The sequence below is a fragment of the Dreissena polymorpha genome, chromosome 6 (genome assembly GCF_020536995.1).
Source record: "Dreissena polymorpha isolate Duluth1 chromosome 6, UMN_Dpol_1.0, whole genome shotgun sequence".
Classification (NCBI taxonomy): Eukaryota; Metazoa; Mollusca; class Bivalvia; order Myida; family Dreissenidae; genus Dreissena; species Dreissena polymorpha.
In genome coordinates, this window is record NC_068360.1 from 78,535,521 (window position 1) to 78,551,912 (window position 16,392).

The 16,392-nt window shown below is 33.9% G+C and overlaps 2 protein-coding genes across 4 annotated transcripts in view; one reads left to right on the forward strand and one right to left on the reverse strand.

The window, feature by feature from the left end:
* LOC127833927 (G patch domain-containing protein 1-like) overlaps positions 1-4,958 on the forward strand; it is a 37,411-nt gene extending 32,453 nt beyond the window's left edge. For all 3 annotated transcript variants that reach the window (XM_052359441.1, XM_052359442.1, XM_052359443.1), the window contains 6 exons: positions 566-737; positions 2,137-2,277; positions 2,833-2,949; positions 3,489-3,622; positions 4,257-4,399; positions 4,858-4,958. In XM_052359441.1, coding sequence (XP_052215401.1) covers positions 566-737; positions 2,137-2,277; positions 2,833-2,949; positions 3,489-3,622; positions 4,257-4,399; positions 4,858-4,909 — 759 coding nt within the window. In that variant the 3' untranslated portion in view covers positions 4,910-4,958. The remainder of the gene's footprint in view (positions 1-565; positions 738-2,136; positions 2,278-2,832; positions 2,950-3,488; positions 3,623-4,256; positions 4,400-4,857) is intronic.
* An 861-nt stretch (positions 4,959-5,819) lies between these two features.
* Positions 5,820-15,926, reverse strand: LOC127833928 (heat shock factor-binding protein 1-like). Its single transcript, XM_052359444.1, has 3 exons — positions 15,759-15,926; positions 8,822-8,888; positions 5,820-7,577 (listed from the first exon to the last, which is right to left on the reverse strand). Exons 1-3 carry the CDS (start codon positions 15,828-15,830, stop codon positions 7,492-7,494), a joined length of 225 nt encoding a protein of 74 aa, XP_052215404.1. The 5' UTR covers positions 15,831-15,926; the 3' UTR covers positions 5,820-7,491.
* Positions 15,927-16,392: the final 466 nt, after the last annotated feature.

Here is a 16,392-nt window from a genome sequence, read left to right on the forward strand (position 1 = left end):
TAGACAATTATTACAAATATTAGGGCTGCTGTTGTTGGTTTATTATCATCAGAATGCTGGTACCTTGACGCAATTTTTTACCCTTTCCCACATATAAGCAAAGTGAAAATGAGCATAAAACCAGAACAGCCTGCGAGTAACTGGCAGTCTGTTTAGGTTGTATGCTGTTTGCTGCAATCAGCATCTAAGGGTTGGAAATGAAGCCTTTAAAACTTAAATTTAGTAATATTATATAAAATGTCTTTAATTAAATTTAACTTTCTATGTGACTACAAATGCGTCAAAATACATATCTAAGTAGTAAAGGGTTGAAGGAAAATCTTCAGAGAAGTGTAAAAATGCAAGATTTCTTGTAGATTAAAGATTAATTAATCAATTCAATTTATTTTAAAATAAAAGCTGGTTTGTAACAATCAGTTTTGATAATAAAAAAAAACATGAATGGATACTTTCTGTTTGTTTCCCAGATTAGCCTGTGCAGACTGCACAGGCTAATCTGGAACAACACTTTCCACAATCAATAAACCCTGTTTTTCCAGAGCAAGCACATTAATTGTGATTTCAGGAAGAAGACAGCCCTGGCATGGACTTATTCAGAGCTATTTTTAGGAACACTGATTCAGAGGCAAGTTCAAGTTCGGAGGATGAGGTTGAAGGTCAAGAGGGTCAAGGTTCAGCTTGGGGTCAGCAGGCATTAGGGAATAACCCCCAACAGACTGTGGGAGTGAAGGATGATGGTGAGGGGGGATGCAATGTTTATTACCTTTTTTAGTACTATTGTTATAATATGTGCAGCATTGTTTGAGAGGTGTTCAACAAAATTGAAATTCCTGGATATTATTTGGGTATGACCTTCAAATTTGGTGATTATTTTAGAGTCAACAGTTTACAGTTTGCATGGACAAACTTTTGATGTAGAAAACTTGCATGGAGACCTGACTAAGGATTGCATTTAGGGGCCAGTTGAGTGAAGGTCACTGTTACTAAAAAATAAAAATGGTTTCTGCTCAATAATTTTAAATTTGGGTGAAGGTATAATCTGAAATTGTGTGTATCATGTGGCTTACAAGGAACGCTAGCATGGGACGGCATCTGGCTCAAGGTCCTTGTAACTTAAAGTAAAATCAAAACGGCTTTTGCAAACACCATAAAACCAGAACAGCGGGTGAGTAACTCGCAGTCTGTTCAGGTCTTATGCTGTTTACTACTCATCAGTATTTAAGGGTTGGAAATGAAGCCTTTAAAACTTGAATCTATTAAAAAGGACTTAAATTGAATTTGATTTTCTAAAGACTGCAAATTCGTCAAAGTGTGTTTCTGAGTGTTTAAGGGTTAATGTCCTTGTTACTTAAAGTAGAAAAAAGGTTTCCTCCCCATAACTTCAGTTACGATGGAGTATAGACATAACTCCAGTTAGGATGGAGTATAGTTCTGAATTTGTGAGTGTACATAGCTTGCATGAAGACCTTACTGGTGATTGCACAGTTAATTAAATGGAAAAACAAGGTTACAGGTGTTGTTTTCATGGAGACAACCTTACACACAAAAAATAAAGGGAACAACTGCGGCAGTCCAGATTGAGGAAACTTGATGACACAATTTGTTGGAATACTGTCTTGGACAAGTTCTGTAACCTGCCAGATCTCCTGAAGCATTTCCAAATTATGACCCTTGAGTCATCGCAAGTTTGCAAAATTCTCATCATCATACATGATTCTCATGTTTTTGGCAACAGGTTGCCTGAAGCCCTAATGACTAAAGGCCCTTAAATTATTTTCTGTGCCAACATTTTGTACCACAAATTAATACATCCTTCACAGATCAATGTAACCCAGACCTTTAAACAAGCATATTTTGTGACAGGTAGGCCCTCTTGGAAAAATGAGCGGCTTTTTGGGAAAACTGGGCTTAATGCAAGTGCATAAAGTGTCATACAGATTAGCCTGTGCAGTCCACACAGGCTAATCTGGGACTACACTTTCAGCTTTTATGGATTTTTTTTAAGTAAGTTTCTTCTGAATAAAAAAACAGTCGGAAAGTGCAGATTGCACAGGCTAATCTGAGATGACACTTTGTGCACATTAATAAAGCCAAATTTTCCCAGAACAAGGCTCAAATGTTTATTGTCTCGTGCAGCATCACATATGGTTGCCATGGAGACAGGCCACAGTACTCCTGTGGGGTGCCTCGGATCCACCAGCAGGCTCTGCCCACCAAACAGCATGGTGGAGGAGTCAGACCCATATGGCCCTTCACTGCCCCTTGCAGCAGCCAATGGTATGGGACTTGCTGAGGTTGTGCTGTTTTTATTGATGGAAACATTTTGTAAAAATGGCGATTGTTTTTAAACATTTTATGAAGAAACGATTGTTTTTAAACATTTTATGAAGAAAGAATATATTCATGGTATTTTTTAAGAAGTGTCACCTTCAACGATCTTAATGAAATATACTCAAAACAAAGTCAATTGTTATAATATTTTGGCCAAGATCAAGAACTCAAATATTTTTCTCAAATCAGAATGAAACTTTTATCAAAACATTTGTTCTAATTATATCACAGATTTGTTCAAAAATGGTTCTAAATAAAAAGCACGTTTAGAACGCACAACATTTTTTTCTAAATTCATCACTAACTGTTGAGTTACTAAGGTTCTCAGGTGAGAAGCTTAGGACATTTGACCCTTGTATAGCAAATTTACTAAGCCTCATGCCTTAACTTTCAATATTTAATAATGAGAATGTTGTAAAATTTTAAGTTTATATTCCATGTTATGAATTTTAATCTCCCGATTAATATGAAATGTTAATCCAAGACTCTTCATGTATGCAGACCCAGTTTCCGGTACCTCTGTTCAATCCCTGCCTGGGTACACACCCCGCTCCCCCTGCAGCTCTGACGAGGGGTCAGATGAGTATGGACCTGCACTCCCACCAGCCGGACCTTCAGGTAGGTAGACTACACCTTAGTGTTTGAGTCAACGTAAAGCTCCCAGGTTCTTAATAGTATCACTGAAATATGTTGATGAGTTACAATTGCTGGGTGCTATTTGGGGTAACAGTAGCTGGAAGCCATTAACGGTTACAGTCCAGTAGGATGTTGTGGTGGATATGGGCCCTGATTTTCTGTTCATTTTAGAGATAGAGGGGAAAATAAATGATATGCCATGCAGTGCTTAGGTAAAACTTGGGTGACAGATAATATGAAACTTGCTCTGTGAAATGAGGGTTAAAAGCACCTCAGATTAGCAGTCCGTACCTGCTAATCAAGGACAACACTTTCTGGTTTTGTGGTATTTTTTGTTCAAACGAAGTCGCTTCTTACCAAAAATCCAGTTAAGGCAGAAAGTTTGGTCCCTGATTAGCCTGTGCATACTGCACAGGCAAATCTTGGATTACACTTTATGTGCATGCAACTTTATGTGCATGCATTAAGCCCAGTTTTCCCAGAACATAGCCTATATGAAGTTGGTTGGTGTGTTGTTTCAGATGCCAATGGGTCGGGTCCATTAGACATTGTGGATCTCACCACACCGATGCCTGACATGTATGTGGACCTCACCAGAGACACCTCTCGGAAACACAAACACAAGGACAGACATAAACACAAGAAAAACAAGAAGGTAGCAATATTTTTGTGATGGCTTCACGTCTTTTTTTGTGACCATTTTTTGTTTAAATAGTGTGGATACCTGATTAAAAACACAAAAAAATATTTACAATTAATTACTCTTATTATATTTTATGTCCTTAACATTGTTTTGAGTAAATTCAAAATAACTAAGAAAAAAAAAATACAGTTTAATTACTCAATTATTTGAAAGTCACCAGATTTACAGAATTAACTTATTTTCCGATTTTCTTTTCTTATATTTATATGGCCATGTCATGGCTTACTAACAACTTTTTTTTATTGTGTCCAGATTGTAGAATGGTAATATTTTTAACACCATAAAATATTTAAATTCATTAGTTTCGAAACACATCACGTTTTTTTTCCCATCTCCTCTGACAAATATTCAGTAATTTGCAACAAAATTTGTACACCGCAGTAACCTACCAATTGCTTCATTATTTGTGTCAAAAAGTGTAAGTCCCTTCAGCAATTAACGCTTTCCCTCTTAAATACGTATTTTTACGCATTTGTAGTCCCTAAGAAAGTTAAATTTAATTAAAGACCTTTCTTTCTAGATTAAAAATTAATATATTCCTGCATTAGAGTATGGTGTGATTAATTTTTATTCTACATTATTCAAGGACAAACACGCGAAAAGCAAGCACAAGAAAAAAGGCAAGAAGAAAGACAAAAAGAAGCGTTCGAGGCGTGATCCTAGCAGCAGTGATACTTCTGACAGCAGCGGAAATGAAGATGTAGACACTGACAGACAGATACTGCAGAGGTATGCTGGGTATTTATTAATGGGCCATGCTCTGTGAAAAGGGGGTTTAATGCATGTGCGTTAAGTGTCGTCCCAGATTAGCCTGTGCAGTTCGCACAGGCTAATCAGGATCGACACTTTCCGCTTTTATATTTTTCGTTTAAAAAGAGTTTCTTCTTAGCAAAAATCCAGTTTAGGCGGATAATGTCGGCGGACGACACTTTCCGCTTGTATGATATTCCTCGTGTACAGAAATTCTCTTCTTAGCAAAAATCAAGTTAGGCGGAAAGTGTCGTCTCTGATTAGCCGGTGCGGGCTTTATGCACATTCATTAAGCCCCCTTTTCACAGAGCGTGGCTCACAAGTATTATAAGTGTCAGGTTAATGTGTCAGATCAAATAATGTATTCAGTATAAGTCTTTATATGTGACTATTGAACAGTTCAGCGTTCTTGTGTATCTGTGTGTTCTCCTTTTCAGATTAAAGTCCTTGCAGTCAGCACAGAAGATAAGTGGAGCTAGCTGGTTGTGACATCTTGGCCACATTGTATGGTGGTGTCACAAATAAAACTGATCAAGTTTTTCATCTTGTTTTCTTTATAACATGTTGTATTAATGGGACTAGCGAAAATGGTTTCTAGCTTTAATATTCCAAACTAAATCTGGCATTAGCAAATGTTTCAATTCTTCTTGACTAAACATATAGGGGACTTAATCTGGTTTTAGCTCAGTTTGTAATATTCTTAGGCTAAATCCGGCGTGAGCAAATGTTTTAATACTTCTAGACTAAATCTTCAGGGGACTTAATCTGGTATGAGCTCAGTTTGTTATATTCTTAAGCTAAATCTGGCCTGGGCAAATGTTTAAAATACTTCTAGGCTAGATCTGTCCAAGACTGTTATTAGCATAAGTTGTAATATTCCAAGACTCAATCTGCCGTCATACAAGATCGCAGTAGGGTAGTGGATATGGTGCACTCCTAGCAACGGGGAGGTCAAAGGTTAAATCACCAAGGTATGAGTGTTCTTCTGGTTTCCCTTTAAGACACCAAGTACTGGTTCTACACAGGAAACTTACTTGAGTGTTCAATAAGCCTTAGGCTTTCAATGCAATAGGGCTTAAGTAAATAGGTTTAAACTGATCTGGGGCCAGTTAAGTTAGTCATATTCCAAAAATAAATCTTGTGTGAGTTTTGTTTGAACACCTTTCAAGTTATTGACTATAACAATAATTGAATAAGTACTATTAATGCATTATTTGTAATAAATTGTTTGGTATATTTGAACATGTAAATGAAAGGCTAATTTTCATGTATTTGTTTATTCATATTTTAACTGCTTTCATGGTTAAAGACTACTTAATGTAAACAATCATACTATTGAATGATCAAGCTTGTTTCTACATGTCTTCCTTTCAAATTAACAACATTAAATCAACACAAATTTTACGCACACACTTTTATTCACAACAAATGGTATATAATAGTATATCACTAGTTTTAACAGTTATCACGCTTGTTACTGAATTTTGTATAACTACCTATAACAATACAAAGAATATTGCAGAAAGTTTTGTTAAATTGCCAAAAACAAACACCATAACATCAGGGCCACCAAGAAAACAAAGGTCTTAAAAATTACCTACCAAAGAAAAAATATTCTAAAACAAGTTTAAGTGCAGTTTGATTATTACTATTATTATGTTAGTTGGCAAGATCAAAGAATTAATGCAGTTAAAACGATTAATTATTTTTCCTGATTTTAAAAGTAAATTCACACTGGACCTATATCAACCAATAACACTTAAATGAAAGAATACAAAATATTCTAATAATATTTGCTTTCTAAAAATGTATATTTTCAGTCTAACATGACATTCAACACCTATAATGATATTATTCGTTTTAAATGTTAATGACAGAAGCATCCTTGGTAACCTGTATAATTGTATATCATTAAACTCCTATGTATGCTTTCAGGTTAAAAGTCTTCTCTTTATTCTGAAGAATTTATTAATTAATTGATTGGTTTATATGGGTCCAGGTGAGTGTTTGACAACAAATATAATGTACAAGAATATACTGTACTTGAAATTGCATAGCTGATAAATAGAACAATACAGATGTTATGTATTCCAGCAAGATATTAAACATGCACTGTGCCATTTGTAATAAATGGAACCGAAGAACAAATTTTTATTAAATAGAACTGCAATTTAAACATTGTGTATGAAAGGATTGCTAAACATTTACAACATCATAATACTTGAATGGTTAATATAATAAACTCTGACAAAGGCACACGTGTTAACAAGATCTTATATACTGTGGCTTTCATAATCAGATGTGTGCTTAATGCTAGGAAATTATACTTTAATGTGTATATTATGCTTTAATGTTTACCTGTCAATAATACCCGTAAGGGGAGTAAGACAGTATAGATAGATAGTATCCTTTATGAAGCAGCAAAAATATCAATCGGATATTTGTTGGTGAAAGGCTTTACTCATGTGCACAAGATGCAACATTTCCCAGTAATGAACATAAGAAAATTGTGCTGTATTTGTTTACCTACTGAGAAATTAACTTGTAGTTTCTGAGTAAGAGCAAAAAAACATCAAATGTCACATGTTGTTTTTGGCCACTTATGAAAACATTAATTAACATCTGGTTATGAAGGTCAGCAAGTATAGGTTTTCAATTATGACCTGATGTATATTTAATGAGCATACGCATGGAACATATCAACTGAGACCTACTTCAGAATTATTAAACGTGAATAATAAATATCAGCAGCTAACTGTGAGAATACTGGTTGATGTTTGGTCAATTTTGATGATAAACATAACAAAACCCATCTTCATATACAGGTTGATATACATATCAAAGTATAACCACCACAATTTTATTTCAGACATTCAATTCATGTTTTTTTATACAAAACATGATGTCACAAAGCATGTTGAAACAAAGTTTTAATATAAAAAAATATTAAGAAAATGTAATCAATTTGTCTATCTAGATCTATTCTGTTTCTAAAACAATGATGGACACTTAAAGAATGAAGATTGGTTGCCATGACAATTTCCTGATGTGTATTTCCACAGCAACGACCTCTATGCCCTATCGTCGACTCCAGCCTGGGTCATCAGATCAGCAATGTTCTTTTCAAGGTCATCTATGCGGTTCCCCATTTCATCAAGTAAGACTGGTTAAGGGTCAATACAAAAAATATTACTTCTAATCTTAAAGAAATGTAAAAACCTGTGAGTACACTAGAAACTTTGTCTCAACAGAAAACAAACTAAAAGTCCAAATGCATCAATAACTTTCCATTTACAGACATTCTATGGTTAAATAACAAAATCTTATTGTAACTGTTGTTTATTTCTTGCAGTTTGATATGTAAAATTTGCATTTGAAATGATTTCTGAAAGGGTAGATACATATTATACAACCGAAGGAGTTATTTGCTCTCAATACCTAGCACATAATAAACAATTCACATTTACAAACAATGTGACAATCTTTACTACCAAAGTTTGTAGTAAATGTTTTATCAATTTTGTGAAAATTATATTAACCCTTTCCCACTCAGAAGCAAACTGGAAATGGCTATGTGCAAACAGCATAAAACCAGAACAGCCTGCGAGTAAGGCGCAGTCTGTTCATGTTTTGTGTTGTTTGCTGCTGTATCTTAGGGTTGGAAATGAAGCCTTTAAAACTTTATTCTAGTAAGAAAGGTCTATTATTAAACTTGGCTGATTTGCCAATAAAACAGCAACACCATACTTAGATAAAAATCAAAAGATGAAGGTTTATATTGAAATTGTCTCCAGAATTAATTAACAAATCCGCTGCAATGCAGTTCAATATGTTCAAACTAAAATTCACTTTAACATTATTTAAATTTGCTTCATGGAACATTTTCATCTCAAAAACATTGCTTTCCTTTCATATATTCAATTCAGCACAACTGCATGTACAAAAGGAAACTTAATAAATCAATACTTCTAATCTGTTGATCTTCAATATCGAGTCATGAGCTAGTCCTGCAAGTTTTAACGGCAACACTGTAGAGTTTAATGACATGTAATCAACATTGTGCAATACAGCTCCATACACTGGGACTGGTTTTTCGCAATTATAACAGTCTCTGTCAACACTACTTAAATAACTAACAAAGCCTATCTATTATGAAGTTTAACACTTATACATAAACATACTATGTTGAATGACAGAAACATTACTTCATTACTTGAAGATTGAATATTTCAATAATTTAACTGTGACAAAGAACTTTTATTTTAGTTAGAACTTTATTACGGTTTCTTAAGACTTGTTCAACCAAAATCCTGGTCTTCAATTAATGGTCCTAAATATTTTGGTCTTCAATTAATGGTCCTAAATGTAAATATGTTAAGTCACAAATACATGAAAGGATATTTCTTGTGATGATCTGGTCAGACATGTTCTGGAATTTGTCCTGCATTTGCTGTAATAAGTTCTGCACCTGAAAGTACAAATAAACCAAACATTACATGCCTGAAAATTCATTAATTGTTGGGTTTTTTCAACAGTGAAGTACAAGAATCATTAAAAAAAAAAAATAATGAAAGGATATGAGCCGTGCTCTGAAAAGGGGGTTTAATGCATGTGTGTAAAGTGTCGTCACAGATTAGCCTGTGCAGTCTGCACAAACTAATCAGGGACGACACTTTCTGGCTAAACTGGATTTTTGCTAAGAAAAGACATTCTTGAAATAAAAAATATAAAAAAAGCGGAAAGTGTCGTCACAGATTAGCCGTTGCGTACTTCACAGGCTAATCTGGGATGACACTTTACGCACATGCATTAAACCCCCATTTCACAGAGTGGGGCCCATATACTATCCCCTGTAGCATGCAGCATGTAAAACAGGCCTGACAAGGCAAACACTATCAGATTGATAGTAACACTTTTGAGCTTCAAATCAAGCTCTTATTTATAACTGAGCATTTTTCACACTTTTGATAAGTTTTCAGGTAAATGAATGTGCATGTCAATTCCTGAACATTAAGGCCATTTGTGGATCAATTGTGAACCGTTTTGGCATGTTTTCATTTGATTATATTGCAGAAAAAAGACACATTCCTGTAACTACTCAAAATATTATGAGATGTTTTGTACTGCAAGAGTGGTCTAGACAAAAACATATATAATAAGACTTGCCAAGCAATAAAAGTCCCCTAGCAGCTCCACCATTGTCAGAAATTCCACCATTGTCAGAATATTTGTTATTTGTTGCCATAGCAACCAGAATTTTTGACGTAGGAACAAAATGAAATGACGTGCATAATGTCCAAATTGCCATCTATCCATGTTCCAAGTTTCATGAAAAAATATTAAGAACTTTTAAAGTTATCGCAGGATCCAGAAAAACACCATTTTCAGCAGTATTTCTTGTCTATTTGTTGCCATAGCAACCATAATTTTAGACGTAAGAACAAAATGAAATGACATGCATAATGTCCATATTGCCATCTATCCATGTTTCAAGTTTCATGAAAAAAAAATATTCAGAACTTTTAAAGTTATCGCAGGATCCAGAAAAAAAACACCATTTTCAGCAGTATTTCTAGTCTATTTGTTGCCATAGCAATCACAATTTTTGACGTAGGAACAAAATGAAATGACGTGCATAATGTCCATATTGCCATCTATCCATATTCCAAGTTTCATGAAAAAATATTAAGAACTTTAAGAGTTATCGCCGGATCCAGAAAAAAACACCATTTTAAGCAGTATTTCTAGTCTATTTGTTGCCAAAGCAACCACAATTTTTGACGTAGGAACAAAATAAAATGACGTGCATAATGTCCATATTGCCATCTATCCATATTCCAAGTTTCATGAAAAAATATTTAAAACTTTTAGAGTTATCGCAGGATCCAGAAAAAAACACCATTTTCAGCAGTATTTCTAGTCTATTTGTTGCCATAGCAACAACAATTTTTGACGTAGGAACAAAATGAAATGACGTGCATAATGTCCATATTGCCATCTATCCATATTCCAAGTTTCATGAAAAAATATTAAGAACTTTTAGAGTTATCGGAGGATCCAGAAAAGTGTGACGGACTGACAGATACAAAACCATAAGTCCCCTCCGGTGAAACCGGTAGGGGACTTAAAAGTGTTTCATATTTGTTACTTTGTCCATTTACTGCTTTCAGCAAACATTGATTAAGATATAGCTCTAAATCTATTGCAAATTTACTTTTTCTAATTTAAACTTTTTGTTCTGTTAAATGTGATGCTTTTCTAAAAGCCTTTAATTTCATGGCATAATTACTGCACGAAAAGTAAAGTTTATATTCTTACAGTCTCACTCTGACCCATTCCTGAGCATTGACAGCTACAGTATAATTACTGTAATCTCTATCCCTTTACCACTAGGATACGTTTTTTACACATTTAAGTCCCTCAGAAAGTTAAATTTGATAAAAGACCTTTCTTACTAGATTCAAGTTTTAAAGGCTTCATTTCCAACCCTTGGTAGTGAGGGTTGAGCAGCAAACAGCATAAAACCCGATTTTATGCTGTTTGCACATAGCCATTTTCACTTTGCTTCTGAGAGAGAAAGGGTTAAGTCATAAAACAGTTATATCTAACAGATATTAAGAAACAAAACAATTTATTATTAAATACATAATGGCACATTATAATATACTAAGGTTTAATCGTTTTAGATGTGTTCATGCTTTTATAGATAGAACACATTACTTATTTAATGTGCAGTAGCTCTCTAAATTGGAACTTAATATGATCCTAAGTGAGGAGATGTGAAGTATTTATAAATGCATTTCTGGCTTTATCGGCTTCAAGTCCCAAATATCTTTCAGGTCTGTACTCTCTTAAAGGGGCCTTTTCACAGATTTTGACATTTTTTAACTTATTCATTAAATGCTTTATATCGATAAATGTAAACATTGGATCGTAAAAGCTCCAGTAAAAAATCAAGAATAAAATTAAAAAAAGGAAAAGAACATTATCCGGACCAGGTTTCGAACCAGTGACCCCTGGAGTCCTGCCAGAGTCCTGAAGTAAAAACGCTTTATCCTACTGAGCTATTCCGCCGTGTACACATGCTGTACGTATTTTATACCTTATATAAGCAATCTTCGTAGTTTCACAAAATTTAACGACAAAAACAGAACTCTCCAAATTATTCAATCGTTTCGCGTTGCAACGCTTTATAATTTTTAGGTTTTAAAATCGTCAAAAGATGCATATAATGGCTTTATTAGACCATGGTAAATGTTCAGTATTACTGTTTCCTCACAAATATCATAACTAAAACGAAAATTTGCAAATCTGAAACAACTTTTTTCAATTTTGTCAATTTACCAAAGCGTGAAAAGATCCCTTTAAGCACTGAAATCTTGTTCCTTCTATTTGATTATGTTGACTCAAACTCAGAAAGATAAAGGTAAACTTCTGCCTAGTATGGGTAGCTAACTTAATGGCTCAGTTGATATTGTTCTATATTGATTTTATTGATTTCACTACAGCCATTGTATTATAGCAAGCCATAAAGAGTTTAAGAGATCCATTTTCATTAGTTGTAAATTCCGTGTTACATACCGTGAAATTGTTTATTCAGCGTATGCCTTTCATAGTAGTTTTACGAAGGTTTTTAAACAATACACCAGACAGTTAACAATACGGTGTAAAATGATTTTGGTATTAAGTTAATTAATTTTGTATCAAATATTCAAATATGTGTAACATTTAAACTGGCATTATCGATCAACAATGAATACTGTATTGCTATGATTTTAGAAGTAACAATAAAAAAATGCATGACTGTATAACATGTTGTATTGAGATAAAATACAGAGGCATTTGTACTTGATGTAATATTCCATTCTGAATTTGACAGTTTATGCCCTGAATACCAATATACATTAATAAATAAGTAATAAAGGTTTAAAAACAGTGATCAGTTGACTGATGTATATATATATTAAAGTAATGAATATGTGGGTAAGTGGGGCATCTGCATTTATTTGCAAAAAAAAAACATATGTATGAAGCCAGAATAGCATGGTAATTTAATCGTTTGTTTGATTTTTATTTGTATGTTAAATTTTGTTGGACATTTTCCACCCTTGTTAAAGGGACTTGTACACAGAATTTTGCATTGTTTGAACTTTGTCTTTAAATGCTTTTAATTTATAAATGTAAACATCGGAACTAAAGAGCTCCAGTATAAAATAAGAATACAATTAAAAAAAGAAAAAAAGTAATTATCACCTGGGCTCGAACCACTGAACCTTGGAGTAAAAGTCTTATGGCATAAACCAGTCGGCCATCAGTGCTGCAATGTTACTTGATGCATTTTATCCTTTATATACCGGTTAGCAATCCACATGTCACAAAATATAATGATAACAACAGAACTCTCTGACTTACTTAATTGTTTTGTGTTAGTATAATTATTTATCGCTTTGTAATTTTCAGATTTTTAAATTGTCAAAAGATACAATGTACATATGATGGATATTTTAGAGCATGTTAAATGTTCGGTATAATTGTTTTCTTGCAAAAAACATAACTACAGTGAAAATGTGCAACTCTGAAACAATTTTTTTCAATTGTATCAATTTATCAAACTGTTAACAGGCCCCTTTGGCTTTAATAAATTAAAATAGTATTTGTCAAGTTATGGCGATCAGCAGACATTTAATTACTTCTAACATTGAAATGATGATTTCCGAAATTACGATGGAAAATTTACTAAAACTTCAAAAAGTTTCCTGATATGAACCATTTTGGTTAAATAACAGTAAGATTTGCCTGCCCCATGGACCCTGGACACACCTGGTCATCAGTAAATGTGTTCACAATGAAACACCTGGATTATCAGTAAACATGTTCACAATGACACCCCTGGATCATCAGTAAATGTGTTTATAATTACACCCCTGGATCAACAGTAAACGTGTTCACAATAACACCCCTGGATCATCAGTAAACGTGTTCACAATGACACCCCTTGATCATCAGTCAATGTCTTTATACTGACAACCCTGGATCATATGTAAACATGTTCACAATGATACCCATGATCAGCAGTAAACGTGTTCACAATGACACCTATGATCATCAGTAAACATGTTCACAACCACACCCCTGGATAGTCAGTAAAGTGTTTACAATTTATTTTAGCAAGCTTAGCATAACTTAACAATCTTATTTTGCTTTTCAGCTCTTTTTGTGCAAACAGGCTACAAATTTAACTTAATATAGACTAGACCCTGTCATTGAGAAAGTGGGTAAAATATTTAATGATAGACCTCATTTGGAACTCGACTTATCCCCAAGTACAAACAACGTTTTACTATTACATTTATATCATGCACTTGTGTTACATCAATATTTGCCTGTAAACAGCAGATTTGAGGTCACTTTAACATAAATTTAATTGCTATTACAAAACAAACATGGGTTAATGTAATTTTTATTTGCACCTTATGTAAATGAGCAGAAAAGTTTGAGTTCAAAATTACAGCTAAAGTTGTACATTCATCAAAACTAAAAGCAGTTCAAGTTTTCACTCAACAGCTTCAGTAATTGACATTTGGCAGTCAAATCCAAACTAGGCAAATATTTACTGGACAGTAGGTCCTGTAAAATGTGAAAAAATACAGGAACTCCTCTTTTTTTATAGGACCTACTCAGTACTGGCTACAGAATATAATAGTAAAATAACTTTGTTTCATTGCTGGGATCTAGGTGTTTATGATATAAAATGATAAAATTATTGAATAGCTATTAATTTCAAGGTCACACATTTGTATCTGATGTTAAATAATAATACACGCCATACATGGTACTAGTCTTGTTTAGTTAAAATGATTTTTTTTTAAATGCTGAACGCATGTTAACAGTAAATATAAACAGGAATCGCTTCTTTGTAATATCTTAAGAACAATTTCCAAAACAAAAGTAGCTGATACTTGTTTAACTAAGCTACGCTTAGCGCGCATGTAAGGTATGAGTCTGGTCAATACAGCCTAAACCGACAACGGCCTCGATAAATGACAACCAGCCTGTTTCACGCATGGTCATTGATAGCCAAGATAATAACAGTTTGAATGACAATGATCATTATTATACATTAGTTACTATTGCTATTAAAACCACACAAATTGATATCTGCATCATTTAAATTGTAATAATCAGATTTATGATTATCTTGTGAAGCGACTAGGCCGTCATGGATTTGGACCGTCCTGACCCGCATTCGTAAGATGCACATAAATGCACCAATCAGGTGCCCTCGGAAAATTCCGTCAGCAGAAAAAGCGTTGGTACGGAAAAGCATGTGTATAAAGATGCTATTGCTATTTTTGCACCTCAGAAAACTTTCAGAGCCATAAACAGACCTATACAAACCTATGAATTTGTTGTTTTTTTACCGGACAATCGGTCCTGTAAATTTGACAGACAGGCTGGACCTTACACAATTTTACAGGACATGTCAGTCAGTCCGGCCATGTTTGGCCAAGACTGATTTGGTCATAAATTATTAAATACCAGCTGTTTAAGTACATCATGCTTTGTGAATTAGTTTGAGTCCCAAACATTTACTAAAAAAAGGGAAATTAATTTTTATCGGCTGAAAAAGGGGCCAGGGGGGTCTGAAAATTTAGAGTGTCGGAAAGCTGAGAGTAATTACGGTACTAGCAGATTACAATAATTGAAGAAAATGTTAACTGACAATTAATTACTTTAAATGACTCGCTCACATTTACTTTCTATAAAAACACATTAAACAGCACACAACCTATAGGTCCAGGGTAAACTCCTGAAATACAAGAGTATTACAGCCAGATTCTATGACCTGGACTTCCAAAATTAAAGCAATTAAAGTAAGTACTTCTAACTTTTATGGGATAATAAACAACCTGAAACTATACTGAATGCTGCGTAACTAACAGTATATCAAAATCAAAAACACACACAATGTTTGTTTATCATTTTAGAGTAAGAACGAATAAATTTTAAGACAATTTGCCATTATAATACAATTTGCAATTGATATTACAATTCCCCATAACAAAACGCTTTTCCCACAAATGAAACTTCAATAGCTTTAATTGTTGAGAATCATCATAAATTGTCCCCATGTTTTTTATTCAATTACTGAACGGTTCAATCTGTGTTATAAAGGCCAACACAAGTATGCACAAGAGCCTAAAGAGGATAACAATTAAACTCTTGTATCAGCTATTCAAGCATTTTACAAGTCTGGGCAGGTCTGAAATACATTTTATTAAAATTTATCTTGAAACAAAGATTAGCAGTAATATAATGCATATCTTAAAATACTCACAAACGATGTAAGATCCTGAATATTTTTAGGATCAGCACTGTTACTAATGTAGTCTTTTCCAGTATCTGCCATTCTTGCTTCTTTCTGGTTTCGCTTTGCAATGACAACTGCCAACGCACCGAGGATATCCGATTCTGCCCGTAGGAAAATAAATGAAGCGAAGTATAGGTCAGAGTTAACATTGTGCATAAATCGAACGAGAGCGCCGATGGCGCTTAAAGCATAGTTGCAAGATACAGGGAAGTTGCTGCTGAAGTAAATGTTGAGGTCAAAATATACTAAATAGTTTCCTTATATGTTTCGGTGTAAAAGCGACAACTTTGAGCGAAAATAAATACAACCTTTTGCACATAGAGACCCCAATAACCATACCTTTTCTTGACGGGCATTCTTAGCTGATCGATTTAAGCAATAAAAAAGATATGTCATGTTCAAACCAAAAAAGAAATCGACTCAAATCAAAATCGATTGTTTTTGCGCTTTTTTTTTTCGGCCGTTTTCTAATGGATTGTAACCTTTTGCAGTGCAATTTTTTACTTTAATCTCCAACTTTATTCTATTTCAGGGATTTAGTAGTGAACACCTATGCTTACCCTATCAATATTTCCAAACGATAAAACCAGAACAACAGTCT

Excerpts from the sequence above, each read along its gene's own strand:
- LOC127833928 (XM_052359444.1), bottom strand. The coding sequence starts at position 15,830 with ATGGCAGATACTGGAAAAGACTACATTAGTAACAGTGCTGATCCTAAA. Across the intron at positions 8,889-15,758 it reads TTCAGGATCTTACATCGTTT|GTGCAGAACTTATTACAGCA; the intron begins GTGAGTATTTTA and ends TTGTACTTTCAG. Across the intron at positions 7,578-8,821 it reads TGACCAGATCATCACAAGAA|TTGATGAAATGGGGAACCGC; the intron begins ATATCCTTTCAT and ends AACCAGTCTTAC.